Here is a 27,348-nt window from a genome sequence, read left to right as displayed (position 1 = left end):
AGTGACACTTGCAATGCTCAAGTTGCTTCCTAATCTTAATACTTTATCTCCTTGCACTGTCTTTACTGTATGTGTGTGTGTTTTTTAAATACATATAGCAACTGTCATCTTTGAGGAATGATGCCCTTGACATTCAGCTAAAGGTATTTGAGGAGCACAGAGAAGAGGACATGATGGAATTCTCTCATAGGCTGGAGGACATCAAAAGCGAGCTGGAATATCCTTTATACCGTTTACCTCATGTTGTGACCGTCCGCTCTTAGTAAATGAGAAATACACGTCACACACTGAAGGTGTTACAAAGTGTGACACTCTGAATGCATTCATCGAAAGGTACCAATGTTTTTGTTGTTGTTGTTGTTGTTTTAATGCTGACAAAAAAATTATCTCCATTTATCTGCGAGTCCTTGCCTTGACTCTCTTTACTGATGCAGGGGACGTGTTCAATATCTTGCTGAGTATGGTGAAGGACAGCAGTGCAGAAAACTATTTCATCTCCATACTGCAGCACTTGGTCCTCATTCGCAATGACTACTTTGTCAGGTCTGTCGACAAAGGGTGGAGGAAGTAGAAAATGACAGGAAATTATGTAGCGTTTCTCATAATTTGACGTTACCTATAATTGGACCTTTTTGGGGGTTTTTTTTGGACCTCTGCCTGGCACTCGGCACCGGTTGACGCATTTTAGATGACTCCTTGACTACGGTACTCTTCAACTCAGCGTGTAATGGCCCTTTTCCGCCGCTCTTGTGCTAGTGCTACTTCTGGGCCAGTCCCTAGGTTCGCACACGTTCTTTCTTTTTCCAACACCAAAATTGGCTTAAGCTCCAGTACTTGAAACTGCTGCTAAAAGATGGCCCCAATTATTTGTTGAGCCAGACTCTGGCAAAAACTGTCGACGTAAGCGGTGACGTATGGACGCTTTATGTGACGTCATAACGTTGCTCTTATTTGGCTATTTGCCAGTGGAAAACCAAACACGTTCTTCATCAGAACTTGTTCAGCACCAACGAGGCACAATACAGGCCCTGGCGCGTTTTTTTTGGGGGTGGGGGTGGAAAAGGGGTATAAGACGACCCGTGGTAACAAGCAGCTTCCTTTTTTGCTTCATACTCAACTGTATTTTTACAGCACTTTAAAAAAAAAACACAGATGTATCCAAAGTGCTGTACATGGAGCAAAAATAATTCATACAACAACAACCAACAATAAAACAAATTAATAACAAAGAAAGGAGAAAGCACAAAAAGAGTCCAACTAAAAATCGAATACATGAACAAATTCCCGGTAGTCCAGTGGTTAGCACGTCGGCTTCACAGTGCAGAGGTACCGGGTTCAATTCCAGCTCCGGCCTCCCTGTGTGAAGTTTGCATGTTCTCCCCGGGCCTGCGTGGGTTTTCTCCGGGTGCTCCGGTTTCCTCCCACGTTCCAAAAACATGCATGGCAGGCTGATTGGACGCTCTAAATTGTCCCTAGGTGTGAGTGTGGGCGTGAATGGTTGTTCGTCTCTGTGTGCCCTGCGATTGGCTGGCAACTGATTCAGGGTGTCCCCGCCTACTGCCCGAAGACGGCTGGGATAGGCTCCGGCACCCCCCGCGACCCTAGTGAGGATCAAGCGGTTCGGAAAATGGATGGATGGATGAACAAATTCCGTCTGAATCCCATCAATCTTGTGATGCATGTGACCTTGGAAGCACTTATTGCACTTGGAAGCACTTATTGCACTTCAAAGTCTTCGGACTATAACGCACTTTGATTTGATTTGTGGATAGTTGCTCATCTGCTTTATTATTTTTTTTAAATGGTGTCTTTGGTCAAGTTTTTATGACACAATCCCCCTGTGAGAAAAAGCGGTACGGAGAATGCATGGATGGATTTACTGTGACCTTTTTTAATCTTGCACAAAAGAAATATCCTGGACAGTGGAACCGCGGTTTAATGGACTCATTGGGCAGGGGGGGGGGGGGTCGTCCGTTGAGGCCACGCAATTAGTGTGGCACCCTCCCAATGTGGGGAAAAACAAAGAGAAAAAAACCCAGTTGGACCCACTGTCACTGTATTTGACTTGCTGACAATCGTTCGTGGGCCGCTCATAGTCTGCGAATGGGCCCGTTTTGGTCTTCTGGTGCCCATGTCTGCTTAAAAGGCTTTGAACGGCATCAACTAACAGAGAGAATGTTGCCTCTTTCATCTCGTAGCAATCGAGCTTCCACGGCTCAAGAGTATTTCCCATCTTCTTTTATGGTACTTTTCAAAGTCTTTCGTTGGGTTGGCTCACCCACAGCTGTGTGAGCCTTGATCAAAGTTGACTTGATCAAAAGATGGAGCAATAATAAACAACAATTGTGGCTTATTTATTAGCTGCCGTGTTATTTTATTTACCCGGTATTTATTTTTTACAGCCATAACGTAGTATTTTTTTTCAAAACGTGTCTGGCACAAACCCAACACTGTTTGAACCTCTATAACCTGCTGAATATCAGCGCCATTATGATTCACTGAAGATGTTTATGCTTGGCCTTCATTTAACAGCAGTCTTTCGAAATTAAAAGTAAAACCGACTGGAGTCAAATTTGTCAGCGCAGGTTCTTTTTGTCCCAGTGAGTGCAAATACCAAAGTCGAATTTGGTATCATGACGACGTACAAACTTTGCTGTGCTCTGCTTTGATGAGTTGAGGTGCCGCTTTTGTCACCATCTTGTGGGACGACTAAATTACTTGCGATTAACATTTTAACGTCTATCGCTATTACATTTTTTAAAAAAACGACACACATCTTTGATGTGGTTTGAAAACATTTCCGTCTCGAGTGTCTTTATTTCGTCTCACCTGCAAAGCACGTTAGAGCATTTGAATGAGAAAGCTCAAAAGATGATGTTTTAGCTTTCTTGCAAATATTACTGCAGACATCCAAATTTGTGTTGACGTTGTTCCGCGCATCGGCACACCTCGGCCACCTTCCATCAGGCTGAATGCATTTCTCATCCCAAACGATCGCAATAGGGATGCGTAGGAGCAAAATAGTTTTTCGTCACTTCTCCTCCTCGCTGATGTCACTTGGTGTCACTCTCAGGTCTCAGTACTTCAAGATCATTGAGGAGTGCGTGTCTCAAATTGTCCTGCACCGTAGCGGAACGGATCCAGACTTCAGTTATCGGAAACGTCTCGACGTGGATTTCAGCCATCTCATCGGCAAGTCAATTTCTTAGTGGAGTTATTTTGCCAACTTGAACTGAATTGTGTGTTTTCCTTTTCAGAGGTTTGTGTCGATAAGGCTCGATTTGAGGAGTATGAGCAAAGAGCTTCAGAACTGGCAGAAAAGGCAAGTGTTGACCCTCAGCATTGTTTCAACCACGTGTGACATTATTATACTTGGCGGCACACTCGAGACGGGAGATTAAGCTCAGCAACTGACATGCCCACTCTGAAATGAGTGATTCTGTGCTCCTCAAGCTTGAAGTATATGCAAAAAAAGAAAATTCAAAAACAGTTTCGGGAATAATTTGGGTATTTCTGTTTCTAGCTTGATGAAGAGTTTTTAAAGCGACAAGAGGCCCAAGCTCAGCTGGTTAAGGGTGAAGAAAAGATAGCCGAGCTTCAAGCCGAGTTGCAGGCCTTCACGTCCCAGGTATGGGAGGTGGTCTTTTGACGGGCTTCATCTGTGTTACATGATTAAACCTTGATTGTAAGACATCTTCCACTCACATAATTGCTCTTTTCTTTCAATATTACGGTCATCTTTTGGTAGATGTGTTTCATTCTATTATTTTAATGTTGTTTTTTTATTTTATTTTTTTTATTTCTTTTGTTCCCCACCCAAGCCGAATGTTTTGATGGCGCTGAAGCTTGTCTACTGGTAAACTGACACCGTCTAATGACAACTCAGGCACCCGTCGACCATTTCTGACGATTCCATTTGAGCAAATCGTTTTAAAAACAATTTCTTTTCACAATCCTCATCAACTTCAACTCGCCTACTCCCCCTGATCTGCAGCCTCAGAGGAGGATTTTCATTGTCTTTGCTTGATAAATTTTCAATTTGACAGCAAAGAACACAGAAGGAGTACTCAAATAGCAGCGTTGTTTCACTGGCCGTGGCAGGTTTACGAACGGCCCTTACACACCATCTGTCTCGCCACTTTTATGAGCCTGAATAATCCAACTCAAATGCTCACCGTGAATTCGACCGTAAATGACATCCGATTAACCGAAGATTAAGGCTGACCCCCATCGTGCATCCTTAACCCAAAAAGGATTGTAGGATCGATGAACCACTTGTCGCCGTCACTGTTGGTGTCATCAGCATGTTTGGGACTTAACTATTGGAGACAAAGAAGTCCAAGTTAACTAAATATGGATTTACTGCCAGACCAAACTGCAATCACTACAATTAATAGTTTAGTGGGGTTTTATTTTATATTTGGGCTATCACTTTCACTTTATGTGCTTACATCGATTGATCCATGTATCCAGAATGGAGTTGTACCAGCGGTTGTGTCATCTGGCGGCGGCGCGCAGGAGTTGTCTTGTTCTTCTTCGGTACCTTGTGGGGTTTCACCCTGTAACCCGGCATCGAGGTTGCCGGTTCCTCCTCCTCCTCCTCCTCCTCCGCCACCGCCTCCTCCGTTACCTGGTTGCCCGGCACCCCCTCCTCCACCCGGAGCGCCTCCTCCATTCGGTGCGCCTCCTCTACCCCCACTCGGATTTGGATGCGGTTCAGGCTTGTCCGCTTGCCTTGCGCTGCCTTACGGCCTCAAGCCTAAGAAGGAATTCAAACCTGAGAATTCCACCAAGCGCCTGAATTGGTCCAAGGTAAGTCCAAGTGTTAAAACGCGGTTAAATATAAATACATCTTCATTCTATACATGTTGTGCTAGGTTTAAAGTTTCTTTTTTTCCCCAGACAAATGTGTAGATATCGCCATAGCGCCAAGTCAGACAAGTTAATGCTAAACACTCAAAAGCGGGACATAACGCGTAACATTTGCAACGAAGCATGGGCCTGTTGTTTAAAAGGCGCGCACTCGTCAAGCAATGCCGTTTGATTACCGGTTTAAAATATTCTACCGTGTATTGATAGCGACAGCATCTACCGGTACTCCTCATCCAGTCTTGATAAAATGAGTAACCAAAAGTTGAACTTGAATTCAGTGCCCCCTTTTCTCCACTCTTCACTTTGTCCCTGACATTTATTGGCAGCAACACACTTGTTTTTCCGGGCCTGAACAACAAGCTTCTGTGCGAAGACGGCAATTCTTGAAAATAACAGATGATGGCATGCTTCTGTTAGATCCCACTGAGTGGCACCGCGACGGATGTTGTTCCCTACGGGGCGATATTGGTTCACACTGCAAGTGGTGTTAGTTTGTGCCGTGATTAATTATTTAATGTCAGCTGTACATATGTACAGATGTTCGACAAACTGAAACATATGCTTGAAATTCGAAAGCAACATTTCAGGAGGACATGATGAGGGCTGCATCAACCAGCCACATGGGATCAAACTTTTTGAGATATTGTCAAAGAATCATTTCTCCTTGCCATGAAAATACAGTGTACTGTATACAGTACCGGTATGTACAGTACAGGACTTTAATGTCTTTGATTTTCCACCTGCTCGGTGTGATTTGGTGGGTTGCTGCTTTCGTGGACGACCACCGAAATCTGTGACTGTTGAGAGTTCTGAAATTTCTGAAAGGATTTGGACAGTTTAAAATTCAACAAGTTCTCGAAAACACGAATTGACTAACGTGTGATTTGGGGATTTTTATTTTGTTTTCTATCCAGATTAATCCCCAAGAAATGTCAGAAGGCTGTTTCTGGGTGCTCGCCAATGATGACCAATACGCCAAGCCTGATTTGCTCAGCAGAGTTGCTCTCACTTTCGGTTCACAAAGAGCGGGTAAGACATTTGTGTGGTCATTTTTCTTTGTGTCGCGGGACCCAATCTGCCAGTTGTGCTGCATTTGTCACTGTGCAGATCGTTGTCACGTAGAAACCATCAAGTACCGAGTTGCTTAACAGACATGACAAAGATCCTCCTTCGAGGCTCTGTCAGACGCCTTCTATTTTTGTGAACTTTTTTTCTTCCCTATCGAAGTGTCATTTGCTTTAAATGTGGCCGTTTCAGTGATTGTCTAAAATTAGACTAAAAAGGGTTTCAATGTTGCGCATGGGTGTGTGGCTGCTTGTTCTTATTCAGTCCACATGTGGACGGTGTTTTCGCATATGTCCGTATTTCCTATGAGCTCTTGAAACTTGGAAGTGAGGCAGGAGGTTTAGTTGGGGGTCGGAGGTTATGACTCTCCCACAGGCACAGTCGTGCACACACACTTGAAGTTCATCTTTCATTTTCTGCATGTTTTATGCACATCACGTGAACAGCATCGCTTGATGATGAGCACGAACCCAGTCCTTGTAGATGATGCAATGACGATTCTCAACAATTACAGTTGACGTTTTTCTTAGAACTATTTGGCAGTGTACGTTTAGTCACATTGTTTTTCACCGTCTCCGTTTATTCATTTGTCAAGAGCTTTCAGTAGTGATGGGAAAATGAAGCTTCAAGATGCTTCATGAACCAGTTGTCGTGTTGAGACCTCTTGATGGCACTCTGTTGAATATAGGGCTGACACAATGATTACCGTTTAAACACCTGCCAAAAAGCGAGAGAGAGAGAGAACTTTTTTCTGGGGGGGGGTGATAATATTCACCGTAGTAACCCGGCATTTCAAGTTTTTAACAGATTAGTAAGACTGGCAAAGTCTGAAAGAGGTCTTGTAAAAGCGAATATTGCTCTTGTGCCCTTCCCATGATTTTATTCACCGTTCACCCCATGTGTTTTCTCTCCTTCCCCATCACTGACTTTGCAGTATTTTTCATCCAACTCTTATCTACCTGTCAACTATATGCTTCTTCACTCAAAACAACCCCCACCCCATCACAACATTTTTAATAGCAAAAGTACATTGAAAAGTTCAACAGATATTCAAGCTTGGGGGAGAAGCAAATACTATCGGCAGAAGGTTGTGCTTTTCTGTTTGGGAAAGGACTCAAACTTTCACGGCACAATCAGAATTTTATCTTCCCGCACTCCCTTCGCATCTTCAGAGAAGAGAGGATCGCGAAACGCGCTCCATCAATTGATTGCTTGTTTTGCATTACATGCTGCAGTTTTACATTTGGGAAGGAATGCATAAAATATGTTCGCTCTTCCAGATGGTTTGAGGCCATCTCGGTTGTTTTCCTCTTGTTTTCTTGCCATCCCACTGGTGGTTGTAAGCACAGCATGACTGATTCATTCAGCTGTTAGAGAGACTTGCTGTTGGTGTGTGTCACTGAGTGTCGGTCTACCGAATGTGTTTGTTGGATTATTATCACAGTGTTGCCGTCTCATTTAAGAACAACATCTGGATTGTCATTAAACATTTAGACGGACACCATATGAAACAGTTTTTCCTCATCAAATTTTCATTGACATCCTTGTCCTTTTATGACATTAGGGTCCTTCCTGCTGTTGACTTAGACCGGGGATTTTTAAGCGTAGGGCTGGGCAATTATGGAAAAAAAAGTCATCACGCTAATTAGGATTGATTTTAATTAAAATTATTCTTCGTTGACTGTGAATGGCTGGCAACCAAACCAGTTCAGAGTGTACCCCGCCTACTGCCCGAAAGACAGCTGGATAGACTCCAGCACGCCTGCGACCTTTGCGAGCATGAGCGGATTCGAAAATGGATGGATGTATTATTTGTTGATTTAAAAACATTCATCTCGTCAAACTTAACTTTAAATATCACAAGAACAACCCAGAAATAAATTGAGACCAAGTAAAATATTTTATTCAAATAACATTAAATGAATGAATAAATAATAAATACCTGCTGTGTGCACCTTGGCCTCTCAAGGGCAGTGTCGTGCAGCGCATGCATGGAGACTTGTGCTTACATCCACACCAAACGAGTAGAGGGAAAAAAGTCGATATTTAACTTGATTATTAGTCGTTATTCACAAATGAGGAAGAATATATCCTTGCGGCTGTGAGTTTTCTTACAGTTCCAGTCTGTTTGTGTGAATACAGCGTTTGTGTGAGAATATTCATTCTTTGAAAGTAAATCTCCTCTCATTTCAAGTCTTGAAACGCAACATGAGAAGTAGGGGTGTGCAAAAAAATCGTTTCACTCAACTATTGGAATTTTAGTTACCAAGATTCAATCAATCGATTTCAAAGTTCAGAATCGATTTTCATGATTTTTCAAAACGCAAAGGTGAAGCTACCGCTTTCCTCCAGCAGATGGCAGTGCGCAGCCAATTTGTTGTGGTGGGTCAGTGGCCTTCATCATTCAGCAGAGTCACACTAAGTCATTTGAATGAGCCGGCGCCTGAGTCACGCAGTCGGCTCTTTCTGAAATAAATGTGACTGACTTTCAGCTGACTGCATTGATTTAAGTACATGATTCAACGTATGTAATGCTTATGGTTTATATTGTTTAGAATTGTTTGAGAAAAATACCAATGACCGTGATATTGAATCTCAAATTGCAGCATATAATCGCAATGTAAATCTAATCGTCACACCAGTATTGTGATCTGAATCGAATCGGGAGGTAAGTGAATCGTCCCACCTCTAATGAGAAGTGGTTGCCGTCTCTGTGAACATGGGATGCCCACTTAAAAATGCCCCTAAAATCCTCCACAACAACTAAATTCTTGACCAAACAATTGTACTGCCCACACTTCATCTCACGAATAATGGCCCATGTGCGCTATTGAGCAGGAAAAGAACTGGCACCCATTCAAGGAGAATTAGAACAAGGGAAAGAAAGGCTTCAAGAAACTGAGTAGTGGCTCGTCTTTTCTAAAATGACTATTTTTCGGACAATTCTTTCAATGTATAAACATTCTCTTTGAAAACAATTTCGGTACCTCTTGTGTCGTCATCTCTGTTTTTTCCTGTGACATTTTTAAAGAGCTCCATTAGCTCTATAATGACCTTGGATGGCTGCCGAAATGTTCTGTCATTATGAGAGCGCTCATCAGATGCGTAATCGCGTCTGATGGATTGCTACTCTTTGGCTGTCTCTTTCTTAGAATGGCCTTTTATTTATTTTTTAAGTAGCATCTGGAGCACTCGAATCTGGACAAAATGGATGGACCTCTGAATTGGCACTGAAATAACTTGAAACGGAATGCCCAAATGCATATCGCAAAGATATATGGTTGCGCGCGTAATCATGATACATGCGTCAGAAACTGATAACGACCTACGGTGAGCCATGGAGGCGCTGAAGCACGGCAAAGAGCACATTCCTGACATCGGCTTCTTTGAGCCCCGATCTAAATCCTACTTTGGTGAAGGCACCGTTCCAAATACGAAACGACGGCATCATTTTGTTTACCCAGTCTTGGCGAAATGACTACGTGTTAACAGGCGACAGAAGTTTCATGGAGAGTTGTAAAAAGTGTTTGATTTTTGCGGTTGCCTCACAAAGTTGTGCAACAAAATATTACCTGAAGGATGCCATCGCTTTTATCCAGGCCAACTCCAGGAGTTTGTTTCATAGTTAATTATGGTGGCGCGCAAAAAGGAATTCGTGGATCGATAGCTCAATATTTTGATGTTGTGGTTTTATTTCTCTAGCAGAATGCTTCCAACAAATTTGTCTGTGCACGTAGTTTGATTTCAGGCAGTCGGAGCAAGAAGAATTAATTGATTGTGTAGTTCACACTATAGACAATACTTTCACATGCCAACAATAGTCCTGACAATTTGTTGCAATAATAAGCGGCCAAAGACATGCACAGAAACGTATTGTTATGGAAAGCCAATGATACGTGCGAGTTAGTCCATATCATTTCAAGGTTGCCAATTTTGTAAGCGACCCGGCATTTTCTTTGGCCCTGGTTTGTATGGTCGTTGATCTCTATTTTTCCGTAGCACTCTTCTCCATCATCATTTCTCTGTTTAATTTTGGCCACCACCGTTTCTCAAGCCTCAGCGTTTCAATTTCTTCCCAATTTGTGTTTTTATGTCCTCACATCACCCAAGTAATGCGTTGGCTCCTTAAAAAGATATTTGCGTTTGCAACATTTTTCCTGTTGTGATTTTTCTCATCCAGACTTGTGATTTGTGTATTTTGGGGTTGCTAAGTAGAGACAGCCGGAAGCAGACTTGCTTCCATCATCTGCATGAAATGGGCAAATGACTTTTGAGATGAGGGTGATTTAGAATTGCCTCGATCCACTAAGAGACTTGGGAAATGTTAGGGTGACGCAGACGGAGCTTGCCATACATTTAACATTTCAGAGAGATAGTCATGTCTCCGAGAAGAGACACTGTTGCCCGACCGCTTATGGCACTCACATTAGAGCGTGCGCGCGCGTGTGTGTGTGCGTGTGCGCGTGTGCGCGTGCGTGTGTGTGTACACAAGTGACCTTTAGAGGGCACTACTTCACTGAGAATAGAGATGATGGCCTGTAAAAAGCCTTTAAATTGTGTCAATTTGTGTGCAGCCCACTATGACGTCGAAGAGTGATGTTTATGCAGAGGTGATATTCCAGTCGTTGAGAATTTAAGGCAATCCGGGCACAAGAAGCCAAGAGAAGCTTGATCAAGTCTGTTAATTTGCTGCTATCGGAATTAAAGTCTGACAGTAATTATGGCCCTTGGTCATCGGGTGTGAATCGCAGGGAGATGTGGCCTTGCATGGTTCACTTTGATTATCTCTCCCACGGAACAGCTCCTCACTCCATTATTCTGATCGCCCTCTCCCGCCTTCTCCTCACTCATCTGCTGTCCCGTCCCGTCAGTATTATTCAAGGTGGTTGATGTGTGCGTTGAGCCCATAGAAAGGGATGTTGACTTGCTGTCAGGGTGACTGAGCGCCAAGACTTTGCCATAGCAGAAGAAAAAAAAAAACGGTGAGTCAAACGGAGCAGCTGCTTTGACAGATGTGTCGGAGGAGTGGATTTCATCACTTGTTGCGCATCACATGTCTGCTGGATTTTGCTTTGGGCAGAGAGGTGTGCGTGTGCGCTCCCTTTCTTGCGAACATTGATATCATACTGTTAATTAAAAGTCGCAGGTATGAAGGAAGGCTCCGCTCCAGGCCGAATAACGGTTGCCGCATTAAAATGCACGAACGTCTGTGACGTGAGAATACAGTACACAAGTGATGAGTCATCTGGAACAGTGGTGCCCAACCACCGGTCTGCGGACCAGTACCGGGCCACGGCCCATTCGGTACCGGGCCGCACAGAGACAGACCACCGAGCTGTGAGCATATTTGCTCCGTGAGACGTGGCGGAAATGTGCGCCACTCCAGCCCATCGGAGTCCTCCTTCTAACATTGGTTTGCAATTTGAAATAAACAGAATGCGTCAATCAATGAAAGAGGAAGCTGTAAACAGAAAGTAATCGAAATACAATTGCCCAAACGTACGGCTAAACTCGCAGCTGCTCGGAAGACATGACTTCTGAATATGACGCTATTTTGACAAGAGAAGTTCCTCCACTAGCGACGTGGAGGAGGAAGCTGTTGTGCATGCTATGTCGTCAAAAACAAGGCGATACAAGAAACCTGTTGAATCTTTCGAAGAAGTAACACCCAAGAGATCGAGTGGAAAGCTTGAAAAAGCGAGCAGAGTTTACACACCTTGCCCACGTAAACATTTGCAGTGCAGTCACTAATAAGTAGCCGGCAGCCGCCGGATGAAAGCAGCCAGTCAAACGTGTCATCTTTTGATCCATCACATATGCAAGTAGTCATGATGGTAACGTCGTAACCTACAAATGATTACGTTGACATATTCAGGTGTTTTATTATTCCTGATTGGTCCATTTCCGAGTAGTTCACTGTGTTATTTTATTGTACATATTTTATATTAATATAAAAGTAAAAATAATACATATTTATTTGTACAGCAGAATAACTGTTTGAAATGAAAAAAAGGGGGGGGTGGAATCAGTGTTCGTGAAATGTTTAAAGACTCTATAATTATCTTTCTTGGCCATACCAGCGCCTTAAAACTGGCAACATAAAATGGTGGCCGGTCCGCGAACAGCATGTCCTTGTTTCAACTGGGCCGTGACACAAAAAAATGTTTGGGGACCACTGATCTGGAAGACAGAATACTCTGTTCTTTGCTAGCAACACCGAATAAATGTTGGATAAAATATATCTGGCCAAATCAGCACACACGTCTCACACTGTTGCCTGATTAGAAAACACTGAAAAGATGCAATGGATTGAATTTAAATTTAGTGTGAGTCGTGTGCAGGCTGGACAGATGGAGTATTTGGTGTGTTCAGTGTGCGCGTGTGTGTCTGTTTTGTGAAGGGCGATTTGAGGTGTGACGTTGCTGTCTCTGAGGCCTGCCTGTCATGTACAGCATCAGTCATGCTCTTTTGCAGCAGTTTTATTTCCGCCACCGTTCCCCCTTTCGTGTTTTCACAGCGCAATTTAGTGATCCAGCCTTGTGGGAATTTTGTGCTGGGGGTTGCCTGTTGCCAAAGCTTTGTCATGGACCTTTTTGCGACCTTTTCATTGGACTGGATGGTTTCCTACGCAAAGTTTCCAAAAATTGTGTGTGTCCTTTTCAACTTGCCTTATCTGTCACCCCGCATCAAATGGAGCAGTCCAACAAACCTTGTTTGTTTCTGCCCTCTCCTCTGTGTACGTTACCGCCCTTACAATTTTGAAAGAGTGTGAAGAGAGTACGTCAACTGAAGAGCCACGTAAGTACACTCTTGTGTGACTGTCGGTGTGTTTCTGTAGTTTGGTGTGCGTAAGTAGCAGTGCACGCTTGCGGACATCCCGGCACGCTTTTCAATAGGAGCTCATGTCACAAGTCGCGTCTTCACTTCATCGTAAAATGTAGCAGCCCTTGTAAGGGCGGCAGGTTAAACAGTAGGACAGTCTCCCTTCCCCGTCTCTCTCTTTGCTTTTACTAGGTTTTTTTGTGTGTGCAAGTCGTGAGCAGCAACCTGCTCATCTTTCCAACGACCTGACAGAAATGAGACACAAATGGTTTGTTTCATAAAATAGTTATACGAGAAAGGACGGCTCATTCCTGAACTCGCTAGTTTCTCGTTGACAAGATTGTTGGCAGTTGCGCTGTTACTGTCAAAAAATGGCAAGAATTTTGGGGACAATCATGTCCAGTCCATCTTCTTGACTTTCATGACAAATGTCTTTATTTTATTTTTTTTTTTTGGTAAGTATGGAATCATTTAAAATGAATAAGCAACTTCCTGTTTACTGAATGCTGAGGAACATTTGACATTTTCTCGAGTACAGTATTGAACAAATAATTTGGCTTCCCCTTTTAAATTGCATGCCTGTGGGTACATCACGCACACCTCATGTGTCTGAACTGGGAATAAAGATAATACAGTATAATAAACCTTTGTTAGTGAGCAATTTGCATTTGTCTGCAACAAAATAAACATCGGGGTGTGCAGTTATTCACCGTATTGGTAGATCACCATTTCCTGTTTGTATGTTTCCAACAGCCAAAAGAGAGGAGGAGGATCTGGATGATAAAAAATCCATTAAGAAGCGAATTAAAGAGCTGAAGGTGCTTGATCCCAAGATTGCGCAGAATCTGTGTAAGTATTGGTTTTCTTCTACACACCCCTCGCCTTCTTCTCTTCAAAGAATTATATGTTTACATTTAACTATCAAGCCTCTTCTTTCTCAAGAGCACGTTGAAAAAGTAATTCAAGCCTTCGTCAAATCCCGGCTGGATTACTGTCATGCACTTCACTTTGGAGTCAGTCAATCCTCCATGAAGCGACTCCAGTTGGTCCAGAATGCTGCTGCTTGCCTCTTGATTGGTACTCATAAGAGGGAGCACAGAACTCCTACGCTGGCGTCCCTTCAGAGAGGATCGAGCCTTTTCTGTTGCCGGTCCCTCTCTTTGGATTGAATGTTCGGCAAGCCCCTTCGCTGCCCATTTTTAAAACTCGTCCAAACACGCATTTTTATTCTTTGGCTTGTGACTCGACATGAGACGTGATTTTAAGTGTGACTGTTTTTGTGCTTTCTGCTGTCTTGGTTATTAGTTAATTGTTTCATTATTTGTTGTTGTATGAATTATTTTTCATCTACAACACTGCAGCTCCATGTACAGCAGTGGTTGTTATAAAGTGCTTTCAAAATACAGTTGTGTTGATTTGCGATGTCTTAAAAAGAAATGAGCGTAATCAGCCCAGAGACGGTGATAAACCACCTAGCAGCAATTATGGAATTGGGAGCCGGCGGTTACATGGCAGTGGATGAGGTAAATAAACAACTACTGTATGAAAACATTGTATCCAAGAAGGAATGTTTTCAACATTTGCAGTGTTGTTTTAAATTCTTCTTTTCAATGGAGGATTTCATTTCAACAGTACATTAAAGTTACATGCATTCTATTTTTAGATCCGTAAATCAGCCTTACCATTCCTTTTTCTCGACTGTGGATCTATTCCGCTGTTATGAATGAGATTTATTTATTGTTTCCTGATTTCTACAAAATGTCCCAAGGCTCGAATATAACTCTTCTTTCAGGAGCACTTTTTCTCATCAACGACTTCATTTGAGGAATAACTTTCCAATTTTGAGGACCAGGTTCATCCCAGTGACCGGACGCAAACGTTTTAGTCACCAACCTTTTTGTTCATGCAAACACTTTGTTTTTCTTCCTTCTACCCCCCAATTTTGCTGCTGTCGACTGTAAATTTCCCCAGTGTGGGACAAATAAAGGATATCTTGATCTTGATCTTGAACATAACATAGCAATATCGCAGGGGAGGTATCGCAATTGAATATTTCAATATTGCAGTGTCCTACTGAAAATCCTCTCGAGTAATTGTGTATTGACAATGACGAGCTAAGGCACTGTGCTGCGCCAGTGACATTGCAAGCTGGCCGACATATCCAAAGTGCCATTAGCGGCTCGTGCATTGATGAAGAACGCAGCTAGCAGCGGCGGGAACTAATGTCAGTTGCACGACACATTGAACATCGACATTTTCTGCCGGGTGATATGCTTCATTTTAGCACAAGGACTCCTCCCCGATCGGTTAAGAGGGACCCAACGTGTCTGATGCGCTCCCCGCCTCCCGGGTCCCCCATTTGCTGCTGAATGGAAGCATTTTATGGAGCAGATCGGAAAACTCGAGGCACTCTGTGGCAGCCATATTTTTAAACATTCAGCACAATCGTGGGCATTACGAGTTTGGCAGCTCTGTCTTCCCACGTCGATGCCCTTTCGTAGTTTGGCTTTTCAATGTTTGATTGAGCTGCGAAATGCAACGTCTGCTTATTTTGAGCCTTGGGAGTCCGACGCTGCATCTTTTTGAGTGGTGGCCTGAGCTGAGATGGGGAGCCCCAACCCCGTACATTCATGAGGCACCTTTATGCCCTCTGTGACATTTATCAATTTCCTTTTCATGTCTTGGTTTCTCTGCAGCCATTTTCCTGGGTTCTTTCCGCATGTCTTACAAAGAAATTCGTCAGATGATATTGGAGGTGGACGAAGAACAGCTGAGTGAACCAATGATTCAGGTGGGGTTACTTTTGGATCATGTTTTGTCTGACAGCGAATTGTCTTGGTGTTTTTAACTCAATGGCGTCTACACTTGGGGGAAACGAGACTCCTCATTCGTCTTAATCAATTTCGGGGGCTTTCATTTTTCGACTCTGGTATTTCCCGCAGTATAAGGCGCACCTAAAAGCATTCGATTTTCTCAAAAGCCAACAGTGTGCCCTATAGTCTAGTGCACCAAATGTAGAGTCAGTAACTCTCTTTATATTCCCCATTGAGTTGTTTCCCTGTTAGCCTTTCTATGCCATCTACTAGTGATTATTAGCAGCAACCAATTGTAACCTAAAAGGGTTTGTTGATTCAATTGTCTTCATAACTTTTGTCTTTCATTTATTGTTTGCCGTGCTTGTGATCAGTTCTCATTGTTACAGCTGCAGCGGTTCTGAAGGCTCTACATAAATAAAGCTGAATTGTATTGTATTGTTTTCCCTTTAGCGTCACAACACCATCTAGTGGATGTGTTGTGCAATCGCAGCCACTATTTTATGCGCCTTATAATGCAGTATGCGCTCTCCAGTATATGAAAACCGTTTTAAAATAGGCCATTCATTGAAGGTTCGCCTTATAATCCGAAGCGCCTTATAGTGCAGAAAATACGATATTTTGACAAGAGCAGATTTTCGTTTGTCCTGGCCCACTGTGGTGGTTGTATATTGAGCCGGCGGCCTGATGGGCCAAGGAACAGATTAATCTGGCTTTGAGCGCCCAACAAAATTGCATGAGGCATTTTTTTTATTATTTATTTTTTTTACATTTTTTCAAGGCAGAAGGGTAGTTAGGTTTTCTGCCAGAAATGTTGTCGTGTCAGATTTTTGAGATGGAAAGCCAGAAAAAGAACAAAGCATGAGAGTGAGTATCGTGTTCCAGAAAGCCCCAGCACTACTTTTGTTTGGAGATGTACGGAAAAGTGAATGTCTAACGTCACCACCTTGCTGGGCGCTATATAATGTTGAAAGCATCAAACCTCCTGACCCTACACAAATCTTTTTATTTATTTTTTAATGTGTGTTTCGCTTTTTTTTTTTTCCTTTCTATATTTTTCCCCCCTTCTCATCTCTACCCCGCCAGATACATTTATTCCTTTTTCCCCTCTTGTCATTGCAGAACCTTGTGAAGCACTTGCCTGAGCAGGAGCAGCTGAATGCTTTGGCCAAGTACAAGAATGATTATCCAAATTTGTCAGAGCCGGAGCAGTTCGGGGTTATAGTGAGTGTCGATGCAAACAAACACACGCAAACAAACTCGCAAATATAATATTCTTTTTGTACTTAATCCAAGGCAATTCAATTTCTACATCACATCTGCAGTGACTGAGGGTGCATTTGCACAGGAATTAAACGACTGAAACCAGATTTTTTTTTCTCTTTGCATTCATCCAAAGGTCTCTGTCTGTATAGACGTTTTTAAAATGCTGACACTTTTAGGTATGGGAGTCGCGTGCTCCCGATGACATGAGGCAATCAAAGGCAGCTTTCTTTATATTGTGCATTTCATCCACAATGTGCTTCACATCAGTTACAAAGACAACATTTAAAGCCAACGAATTTAAGACATTAAAAAAAAAAAAGCACTGAAGACATTTAAATGCAAAGCAGAGAAATAAAAAGTAATTCACACGAATCGCTAAAAGAAGAATATGATTTGGGAAAAATTGATCGTTGAAATGCTCTAAAGTTAGTGGGAACCATGGCAACAAAGTTTGAGCAGTGTCATTATCTTGCAGAGCGTACACTTAACAGCGGCTCCGTGTTCCGCCATTCATGAATGCATACTTGTGAATGTGCATATCTTACTTTTCATATCGTATCATATCATTTTTATTTATCCACCCCCACGACCCCATTGACAAGCGCAGACGCGCTGGACGACTGTTTTTTTTTTTCATGTCCGCCTCATGGTGCAGAGGTGCAGTGTTCAATTCCGGCTCCGGCCTTCCTATATGCAGTTTGAATGTTCACCCCATCTCTCCGGGTGCTCCGGTTTCCTCCCACATTCCAAAAACATGCACGGCAGGCTAATGAAACCCTCGAAATTGTCCCTCGGTTGGCTGGCAACCGGTTCAGGGTGTCCCCCGCCTACTGCCCGAAGACAGCTGGGATAGGCTCCAGGACGCCCCGCGAACCTCCTGAGGATTCAGAAAATGGATGGATGGATACTTGACAAGCCATTTGTCAACAGCCACTGAATTCAACAAGAATGAATTTCATGCCCTTTTTTTTTCTGTGAAAAAAAATCGAATCGTTTCACAGAACGTGAACGTTCATAATGTGAAGACTTACCTTAAATGTACATTTCCTCATGTGGCAGTCATACACAGCGGCACTTTCAAATGAATATTCTCAGTCACAGCTTTTTAACATTCAGTCTTTTTGAGCCTTAAATGACACCTGGACTACCTCCTTAATTTATGCACTTTTAAAAAGAAACACTGCTATCAATTTCTTAAAGTCTTTTCAAATGAGGCTTGTGGAGAAATTTGCATGAGGAGCGTGTCACTTTTTCAACGTGACACGTCTCCTTCAAGCAGCACGTTTACTGTAGGTAAAATATATATATATATCGATATATATCTTACCATGTTTTTACTACCCAATAGGGACAATTGAATAACTTAAGAAAAAAATGTCGATCCAACTGTATATTATAATTCCTGTTGGACTTGATAATTGGACTTGGCTTCAGCTTGGTTAATATCCATATTTATTTTACGAATAACCCCCACTCGTGTGTAGTCAGCTCATGACTGGCAGCGTTTTGGATTAGTCTTTCATCTGGGATTTAGATTGTTGTTGACACTTCACACGGATGCATTTTACAAGTTGCCAAAACATTTACTCCCAAATATGTTCTTGTACAGTGCTTTATGGTCCAAAGTATTAAAATGTAGTTCTTTACATTATTCGGGTTTTTTTGTTTTTGTTTTTTTTAATCCTTTCACTTTTGAAAGAACACACACACACACACACACATACGTACTGGGATAGTCATTTGATATCTTTGCACTCGCTGTAATTACACGAGATGGAAAATCAAATTGCACAGCCAGCTGTCTTTTTAACCCACCACGCATCCACAATCACCGTTGTGTCCAGGTCTTGGGGCCCAACGCAATATTTTCCAATTTGCTCTAATTGTGTGAGAGTCGTAATCCAAGGCAGCCTGTTGTGTGTATTCCCTTCACCTTCCCTATATGGACACTAACTCCATAATTAACTTAACAGTCCCGGGTCCCAAATCGAATCAATGCCAGCATCTATTACACCTGCCTAGCAACACTTTTGAGCATGATGTTCGCCGGTATGTTTCTGACGTTAAACTCGCTTGGCAAGAAGGTATCGGCCTATCGGGAGTTGGTCATTTTCGGGAGATTCATCTTTATTTATTTCACCTCACCTCCCTTTTCTTGATCTTCCGTCTGTGTGTCGTGTCCTAGATGAGCGGCGTGAAGCGACTGCGCCCACGACTCAACCATATCCTCTTCCGACTGCAGTTTGACGAGCAGGTCAACAACCTGCGTCCAGATATTTTGGCCGTAAACGCTGCCTGCGATGAAGTCAAGACGAGCCGCTCCTTTGGCCGCTTGCTAGAACTTGTGCTGCTGCTGGGCAATTACCTGAACGCGGGTTCCCGCAATGCCCAGTCATTTGGCTTTGACCTCAGTTCCCTCTGCAAGGTGAGCCTTGACCCTTTTTGTCAGAATTTCAAATGTGATAAAGCAAAATGGCCTAATTGAGATTTAGGCCCATCATTTGGAGTGCGCTGTCATTTTCACTCATAGGAATTAAACAAATCACAATCATCCGGCAAGGTCAAACGCAGGGTCGGTGTTAATCGTGGCTATTACTTGTGTAGCCGGCGCGTGTATTTTTGGCCTTTGTCTAGATCAGTTACAGGGGGTTCACCTTCACTGCGCTCACATTAGCAGATACCTGATATAGAACTGATTTTTATCCGCATCTACAATCAGGTGGTCTCAAAATATGCAATTTCATGTGCGCCCCCCCCCCCCCCTCTCTGTCCACGCTGACGTGATGCATATCTGCTGAGAGCAAACAATAAAATCCGTCCCTTCAATTGTGCAGTGTAAAACCAAGCTGGATTTCTTAATGGTTGGTTCGGCAGCAGCTACTTTATCAGGATTGGTTTTGGGATGACTGGGTCTGAACCTTTAATTCCAGCCACAAAGACACAAATAAGGGGGACCCCCCCACCCCCACACACACACACACACGCGCGCACAATACCAGTCTCATATCCAAATAAGTCATTTGTTTGCAAAAAATATGCACTTTATAATTTTGTAGAGGTTAAACTATATCAATTCTCGTTTCCACAACGGTTGAAATCCTTTCAAAGCGCTGAAGAAAATGCAAACAGAAAACTAACCCTGGCTACCACAAAATTAATCAATCCAATCTAACCTTAAAATCACGTATGCGGACCTCATTGGACTACCCTTGCTTCAGGTGGCAAGGACTCGGCTAATGGCTGTGCATTTTCTATAGCATGAAGACGAAACAGCCACTTTTTCTGCACAATAGTGATGATGACAGAGAGTAGAGTGTAATCCTTGGGTAGGAGACTCATCCGTCTTTAGCTGCATAACTACCAAAGCAGCCATTCATCACTGACAACATTCTGCCCTGTTAAACTTGGGCTTTCAATATTACGTTCCGATAAATAACATTTATGGTATGTGTCTACTTGATGAATTGGGTGAACAGTGGTACAATCAACATGAGAAAGTGTTGTATTTTTTTTTTGGGCGGGGGGGGGGCGGTTCTTCTTTTTGAAATATGCTGATGGATTCGGTGCACATTTTGGATGATTGTATCACCTTTGTGGTGGGTACGAGGTAGATGCTGATATGAAAAGCTGATTACTGCAAACATTACCCTTCTGTTTACATTTGACTTATTCCACAGCGCACTGCGCAGCAAACAGAATGTTGAGATTGTCAACTGTGAAAAATATGTGGTTGTATTAAGAAGCTCCCGTGAGAATTTAAGAAGGAAACAAGCAAGCGATTAATTCAATGGATAATTTGGTGGAGGATATCATCATTATCCAGAGCTGCCAACTGTTACGATTGTCCTTATTTTGTGACAGAAATCATTGCACGCTAACTCGTTACGCCCATAACAATGATTGTTCCGGATATTTAAAAAAACGAATCACAGGTCACATTGCTGAAACAGGGCGAAAAGGAGTAAAAATGAGTCATGTGTTTGACAACATACCAAATGCAGAAGAAATTAGCACCTGGAGTGTTGAAGTGCACACTGTCAGGAAGAAGTTAAACCAGCCGCAGCAACAATTGTTGCTGCTTCGTATGACTGGAACATGCCGCCGACTTCAAAATAAATCTGACCTTACCAAATAACATATGGACATTAATGCCCTGCAATGCTTTTGTTGTGAAGGTTTTTCCGGCAGTGTGTCACGGCATGACAGCTGACATGAGTCATCTTCCAGACTGTGTTTAGGGTGTTTGTATTGCCGTCACAAACTCTTGTTACCAACATCAAAAACGCATAGTTGTCCTGAAACGTTCAAGGGCGCTTAATAAAAGAAGAAAAAAATCAAATATAGACTGAATTGATAAGCAAATCAGATAATGGATGGATACACTGACACTGAATTACGCCTGTTGCCTGGCGTGAGCGGAAAGCTGCGCTTCAGCGCTTCAAATTGTCTGGCGAGAGCTGTCGGCGTCTGATTGTTTTTTTGTTTTGTTTTTCATGGGTAGTTCAACAAACGCGAATGACTATGAACACTTTGATGTGCTGGCCTGACAGTTGTTCCTGCCGATCACTTTTGAACAAACCTGGTTTACTCAAGTGTGTTGTAGCTGGCAAAATTGCGACTGTGGTTCTCGTCTTGTGCTGTGTTAAGACTAGTGGGGACGCATAGGAGATATTGTTTATTTTATACTTCTCCATTAAAAAAGTAGCTTTGTACCACAAGTCACATTGATGTACTGTGTAGTCATTCAACTTGCTATTCGGGGTTAAACAAAAGACTATTTTCTGTATTGATGGGTTTAGGTTGGAATCTGAACTCCCTCTGTGCAGCTTGACAATACTAACGTCGATATTGTTATTAATGCTGACAGGTGTGACGCTCATGACAATGAAATGACAAATAAAACAACTGCAGTTTAGAAACATGGCTTTTGGTATTTTGAAAAATAATACAGTGTAATATGAACATTCATGGTTAAAATGATCACAAGAAGTAGCATTTAGTTGTTTATCTGATTGTCTTTGCGTCTTTCAGTGAACACCATGGTTCCTTTCACATTGGTCCACATTTTAGTGCTACTTGAACACGTTATTGCCACCCCTGTGAATGTATTTTTAATTTTTTATTTTTTTGGTGGCTCTGATTTAAACAGCTGAAGGATACTAAGTCAAATGACCAGACGACCACGTTGCTCCATTTCCTGGCCCAAATATGTGAAGAGGAATTTCCAGATGTGATCAAATTTGCTGAGGACCTTCAACATGTGGACCGAGCAAGCAGGGGTAAGCGTCATGCAAATTCACGCTTGAAACACCTTAATTTTTCCATTTTACAATTTCTACAACCATTTGAGAAATCAAAGTACACTGCACTTTACATAGAGTCAACTAACTACCTGCTTGCAATTCATGACTGTCCTTGAGCGTGGTTCGAATAATCCTCGTGAGCAAATGCGTCCGTCTGAAATAACACATTTGTGCAAGTAACCGTTCATAATTTTCTTCTCGTTATTTTTTTCAATAATTAATGACATACACGGATAAATAGTAATATGCAACACTTTATTCCTTTGAATCTCATCTTATTTCTGTGTATCTCTGCGAGTGTTTACATTTTCAAATCTTCACTTCTACAATATTCCAAGGCACTCACAATGTCCCATCATCGGTGAGCTCTTTGTAGAACTGGCCTTCGGGCTACTCGTCGGGGGGTGGGGGGGTGTCCTTGGGGGCCTCCTGGTGCCCATGGGCACCACGTTGGAGACCCCTGCACTATAGTTTGCCATTTGGCCAAATAAATAAAGACAAACATGTCTGAGTCGAGATTGTGATATCAACACACCCACACACTAAACTGAACACTGACTGATTAACAACGAAATTGTACTCTACATTTAGTCTGTCAGTTTAGATCGGCTTTTTATGCTCCCAACCAACCTGAAAAGGACAAAAATGTTTGGATGCATGAATTGATGGATGCTAAAAAATTTTAATTTTTTGAGATTTTTACCTGACAGCAACAATACATTTGTTTTATTTTACTGATTGTGAGAGTTGTGCAAAAGTAGAATTTAACTACTTGAATTGCACAACCAGAAGCATTGGGATCTCTTTTGGTTTTATTGGGAACCAGCACCCTGTATTTTTGGACAGACTCCAAAAAGTCTGCAAGGTGGATTTTAATTATTTGTTCAAAGTAACTTTCGCGGGATATTCTATCAGCAAAAACTCATTATGATCTCGACAGGACAGAGAAAACACTCGGCTGGGAAAGTGGCATTAAACTTTTAACCTAAAAATTAATTTTTGTGAAGAAGATAAGCAGTAAATGGTGTTCCCTCCAAAAGACCTGACAAAAGTGCCTACCTGTATAACTGGTGAGGTGATAAAAGGGAAATGAGAGTGTTTTCTTATTGAATTCAAGGGAAGTGGACTCTTTCTTGTTGAAGATGTTTTACGAATTCAAAAATGGGTGCCTGTGTTGTCAAGCGATGAACATTTTTTAACTAGTTCATCCTACAATTTTCCGTAATAATCGCAAATTGCGATTTTTCAACGTAACCTGTAACAGATATGTACTTAATAAAAAGAATAAATGTAAAATCATCAAACACAAAGTATACATAATGTGTGTGTGTGTGTGTGTATGTGTGTATATTTATCCATGGTCTTTGTGAATGTCCAAATAGCATGTGTTAGGTTAGTTGCATTCTATGTGTTTAAAATCTGGCTCACATTCTTAAGTATGCTTCAGTGTGTTTGCTGTCTGTGTTTTCCGTCTGAAAGCATAATTGCATTTTCAGTCCCTTAATTCCCAAACACAAAATGATCAACTGTATAGTGGAGCTCTGTGTCCTGTGCCCTGTGAAAGTGTGCGCAGAGACGTGTGCTACTCATTCCTATTTATCACACAGCGGGTTGGCAAAGTAGTAAAACCGGTGTCAATGGGGGATTTGACCCCCGCAAATGTAACAATTTTTATTCCTTTAAATCGTTCTACATCTGGCAGCAATCTCTCTGCCACATAGCCGTTCAGACTCCAGCGCCCATAAAATCACCCTGGCTTGTACACACAGAAGTAAAATGAAGGGAGACACAAACATTTGCTGGCACTGAATGACTTAATATGCCTCATAGGTCCATACCACCAGATTGGTTAATATTGACTAAATTGTTGTATATATGTTGTAGATCCAGCTAGCTAACTAGCTAGCTTGCCAGCTATCGCACTATATTCCTCATACCTGTATTCCCTTCTCACTAAGTATTTGTACCAATGTACATTTGCTGCTACTTCAAAATAAGGAGCCTATATTTTTGGGGGGGGGGGGGGCAATTACAGTCTAATCACGGTAATTTATGTCATAAATTATTTTTGAGACTTTCCGGAATTGGCAGGCATGGCCATCATAACAGAAAGTGTGGCTCATTGCTTCCTTTGCTTGACGATGCAGATTCTCTCGCCCTGACTCATGTTTTTTGCAGATTAGTAAGGATACAGATGATTTGGATTTGACAATTGGTGGTTGTTTTAAAGTGCTCTATAAATACAGTTGAGTTGAGAATTGCATCTGTACATGAAGTGTAAATCTGTTGATACTGATGTGTGAGCATCTCTGTGTCTCCACTTTCACTTGATGTTTTTTACTTCATGTAAAACATTATCTGGGGTAATATATGACTCTTAGACTGTCAACATTTTAATCATATCCCCAGAGTAGCGTCACGTGTTTAATCACACATCTGCAAATACAGTTAGTCAAATGTTGTCCATGAACGTTGACTCAGTGTGTTTTGTGTTTCTCCACCTTGTGCAATAGATTCATATGAACAACACATATGCCTTTTGTCTATTTTTCTCTGTCTTTTCCACAGTACGGTACAGTGTGGATGTATTTTGGCCACTTTGATCCATTTAGACCCTCAATCTAGTAATGCATTTGATGTTTGAAATAACTGTGTTGTCCTTTCTGCTTCTTTTTCCTCCAATTTTGTGGGCATGGCATTGTGTGTTTTTTGCACTATTATGACTCTGCGTGCGCCTGAATGCATGCGGATGTGTGTTAGTGTCTGCAGAGAATTTGGAAAAGAGCCTCAGGCAGATGGAGAGGCAGCTGTTGCAGCTGGAGAGAGACCTTGAGACTTTCTCGTCCCCTGATGACCCCAGTGACATGTTTGTCAATAAAATGGCAATATCCTTTAAACACATGAAACACTACATGGCACACTCAATAGATTTTTTTTTAGATATACAGTGGTGCCTTTAGCATACGAGTGGACCAATTTGAGACATTGCTTGAATTGTTTTTCTTTTTTTGTGCAGTGGCAGGTGTCTTAACTCACTTGACAACAAATGGCAATTTACCGGTATAATACCGGTAATCAGTAAATGCTCTTTCAAAAAGAGGCTTCAAGCTGCCACCCCCCCCCCCCCCCCCCCGCCCCACATTCTCAGATGAAGGACACTGTCAAACAACCACTGAGCTTCTGCTAGCTTGATGCTAATAAAACAATGGGAAAATCCAGGCACAGAGTTGAACAATTTGCATGGAGTTGATGTTACCGAAGGAAAACAAACAGCAACACACGTAGACAGATAATATAAACCAGAGTGTGCATGAAAATGGTTTCTGTTTTGTACCACCCCCCCCCCCCCCCCCCCTCCGCCCTCCCAAATCCACCAACCTCATGGATTAATGTCACTGAAAACCTGGGCAAAATCGGGCCCACGCGCCATATTTCACCAATATAGGGAATGTTTGTGATTCTTATTAATTCATATGTTTGTTTTTGTTTTTCATTGGCGAGTTGCACATTGGCCTCAGGCTGTGATGTCAGACATCTTATGCAGCTATGTGATACCGTTGTGCCCTTTGCAGCCGTGGATATATAAATACTGTAGTGTCTATGGATCCCTCAAAAGAAATCTTGTTTTAAAAATGAAGGCCTTGATTAGCTTCTTGCTATACTGCATCTGCCTTTCGAGATTTGACAGATTTCAAAATTTGTGTTTTGGTGCAATGTTGAGCAGAGCTGAGCAGAACTGTCAGCATTTGTCATCAATCATTGCGTGGGCAATTTCTCCTGATAATGATGAAGGAATCTCAACTTGGAACGGCTACTATGAGTTTATAATCGATATTCAAACTGTCAGTGCACCGTGGGCATGTTTTTATACATTTTGTCGATATGACTGCTTGCCCACATACCTTATTTCCTAATTGTAACAACATGTTGTATGTCTACAGAAGTAGCAGCTCATCAAAGCAATACAATTTGCTGCTTTTTAAAAAAAAAAAAAAAAAAGACACGGCGGCACATTCGTGAGGCCCTTGACAACCGCTCCAGTTCCTTACAAGACCTTTTTGCCAATGTCATTGTCCACATTTCCTCTTAAATGTTGTAGACGACAGAGTATTTTCTGGACCGCTTCAATTTGACATGTCAATTGCTGTTTCGGCTCACTCGTAAGCAAACTGCTCCATTACCTCGGGTTTGATGTGTGCCTTCTGCAGACTAACTGTGTCAACTCCACCAGATATTCAATGGGATTTAGAAACGGGGCACTTGTCCAAACTTTTGTTCCCAGCCAATCTGCAGTCTTATCTTCTGGGCTGTGAAAATGTAGCAACATTTTTTTCCGTGTGTGTAAATAATTCCACCCCTCGCCAGAATTCGCCGTGACCATATCATTTAACTCTGGTAAAAGGTGCATTTTTCTTCCTGGTAACTACAAATTTGATCTTCTAGTTTTAAATTTTAAATATGTTCCCGGAAGTCGCCGACAACCTCGCGCCCCCGCCCTTCGCGCCACCCCTGGGTAGCCGCAATATAAATAACATCAGGTTAATCCTGACCTTTCCCTTTGAGCCTTTCAGGCGACTTCATGTACTTGCGCTGCTAATATGCTGCATGCATAATGAATTTGTGCTGGACCTTGACCAACACCCTCACAGCTTCAGCAAGGTGGCACGTGAGCAGTATGGCAAACTTGTGACCATGCACAGCAGCATGGAAACGCTTTACCTGAATCTTTTGGAGTATTTTGCTGTCGATCCAAAGAAAACATCGGTGGAGGAGCTCTTCACTGACCTCAGCAACTTCCGGACCATGTTCAGAGTGAGTACGCTGGGATGCGTTACGTGCACTTTTACTTGCTGCAATTTTTTTTTTCTGTTTCATTCATGTTAAGGGCCGTTATGGCTGTTCGTCACCGTGCCGTGCGTGCGTGCTGATGTCGACAAAGTCAAATGGGAGTAAATGTGACTGAATGTTAAATTTGCATATCCCATTGGTTGTGTCAATACATATTTTCCGTTTATGTTTACGATATTATCCGTGGGCCAATTTCTAAAGCGTTACATTTCATCATCATCATCTCATTGGCATTATCGAAGGGTCCCACTGAACATTGCCGTCAATGATAAAAGAAGAAGCAAAGCATTGTAAGGACTTTGAATATATGGTCAGAACTCCCCGTGCGGTCATTTATTCCACTTTAATAGGCCAAGGTG

The 27,348-nt window shown here is 42.3% G+C and overlaps 1 protein-coding gene across 1 annotated transcript in view; it reads left to right on the top strand.

Annotated features, from left to right (window-relative positions):
- LOC147208046 (protein diaphanous homolog 3-like) overlaps positions 1 to 27,348 on the top strand; it is a 66,823-nt gene that overhangs the window by 9,914 nt on the left and 29,561 nt on the right. The window contains exons 12-26 of the mRNA XM_086107834.1: positions 99 to 217; positions 427 to 543; positions 3,074 to 3,192; positions 3,258 to 3,322; positions 3,524 to 3,628; positions 4,474 to 4,812; positions 5,787 to 5,901; positions 12,703 to 12,735; positions 13,513 to 13,608; positions 15,456 to 15,550; positions 16,695 to 16,796; positions 19,024 to 19,263; positions 21,988 to 22,117; positions 24,902 to 25,026; positions 26,789 to 26,953. Of these exons, the coding sequence (XP_085963960.1) occupies positions 99 to 217; positions 427 to 543; positions 3,074 to 3,192; positions 3,258 to 3,322; positions 3,524 to 3,628; positions 4,474 to 4,812; positions 5,787 to 5,901; positions 12,703 to 12,735; positions 13,513 to 13,608; positions 15,456 to 15,550; positions 16,695 to 16,796; positions 19,024 to 19,263; positions 21,988 to 22,117; positions 24,902 to 25,026; positions 26,789 to 26,953 (1,965 nt within the window). The remainder of the gene's footprint in view (positions 1 to 98; positions 218 to 426; positions 544 to 3,073; positions 3,193 to 3,257; positions 3,323 to 3,523; positions 3,629 to 4,473; positions 4,813 to 5,786; positions 5,902 to 12,702; positions 12,736 to 13,512; positions 13,609 to 15,455; positions 15,551 to 16,694; positions 16,797 to 19,023; positions 19,264 to 21,987; positions 22,118 to 24,901; positions 25,027 to 26,788; positions 26,954 to 27,348) is intronic.

Source organism: Hippocampus guttulatus, chromosome 3 (genome assembly GCF_054856545.1).
Source record: "Hippocampus guttulatus isolate MCC_2025c chromosome 3, RoL_Hgut_1.0, whole genome shotgun sequence".
Taxonomy (NCBI): domain Eukaryota; kingdom Metazoa; phylum Chordata; class Actinopteri; order Syngnathiformes; family Syngnathidae; genus Hippocampus; species Hippocampus guttulatus.
Note: the sequence above shows the minus strand (reverse complement) of the source record. Positions and strands in the feature narration are given on the sequence as shown.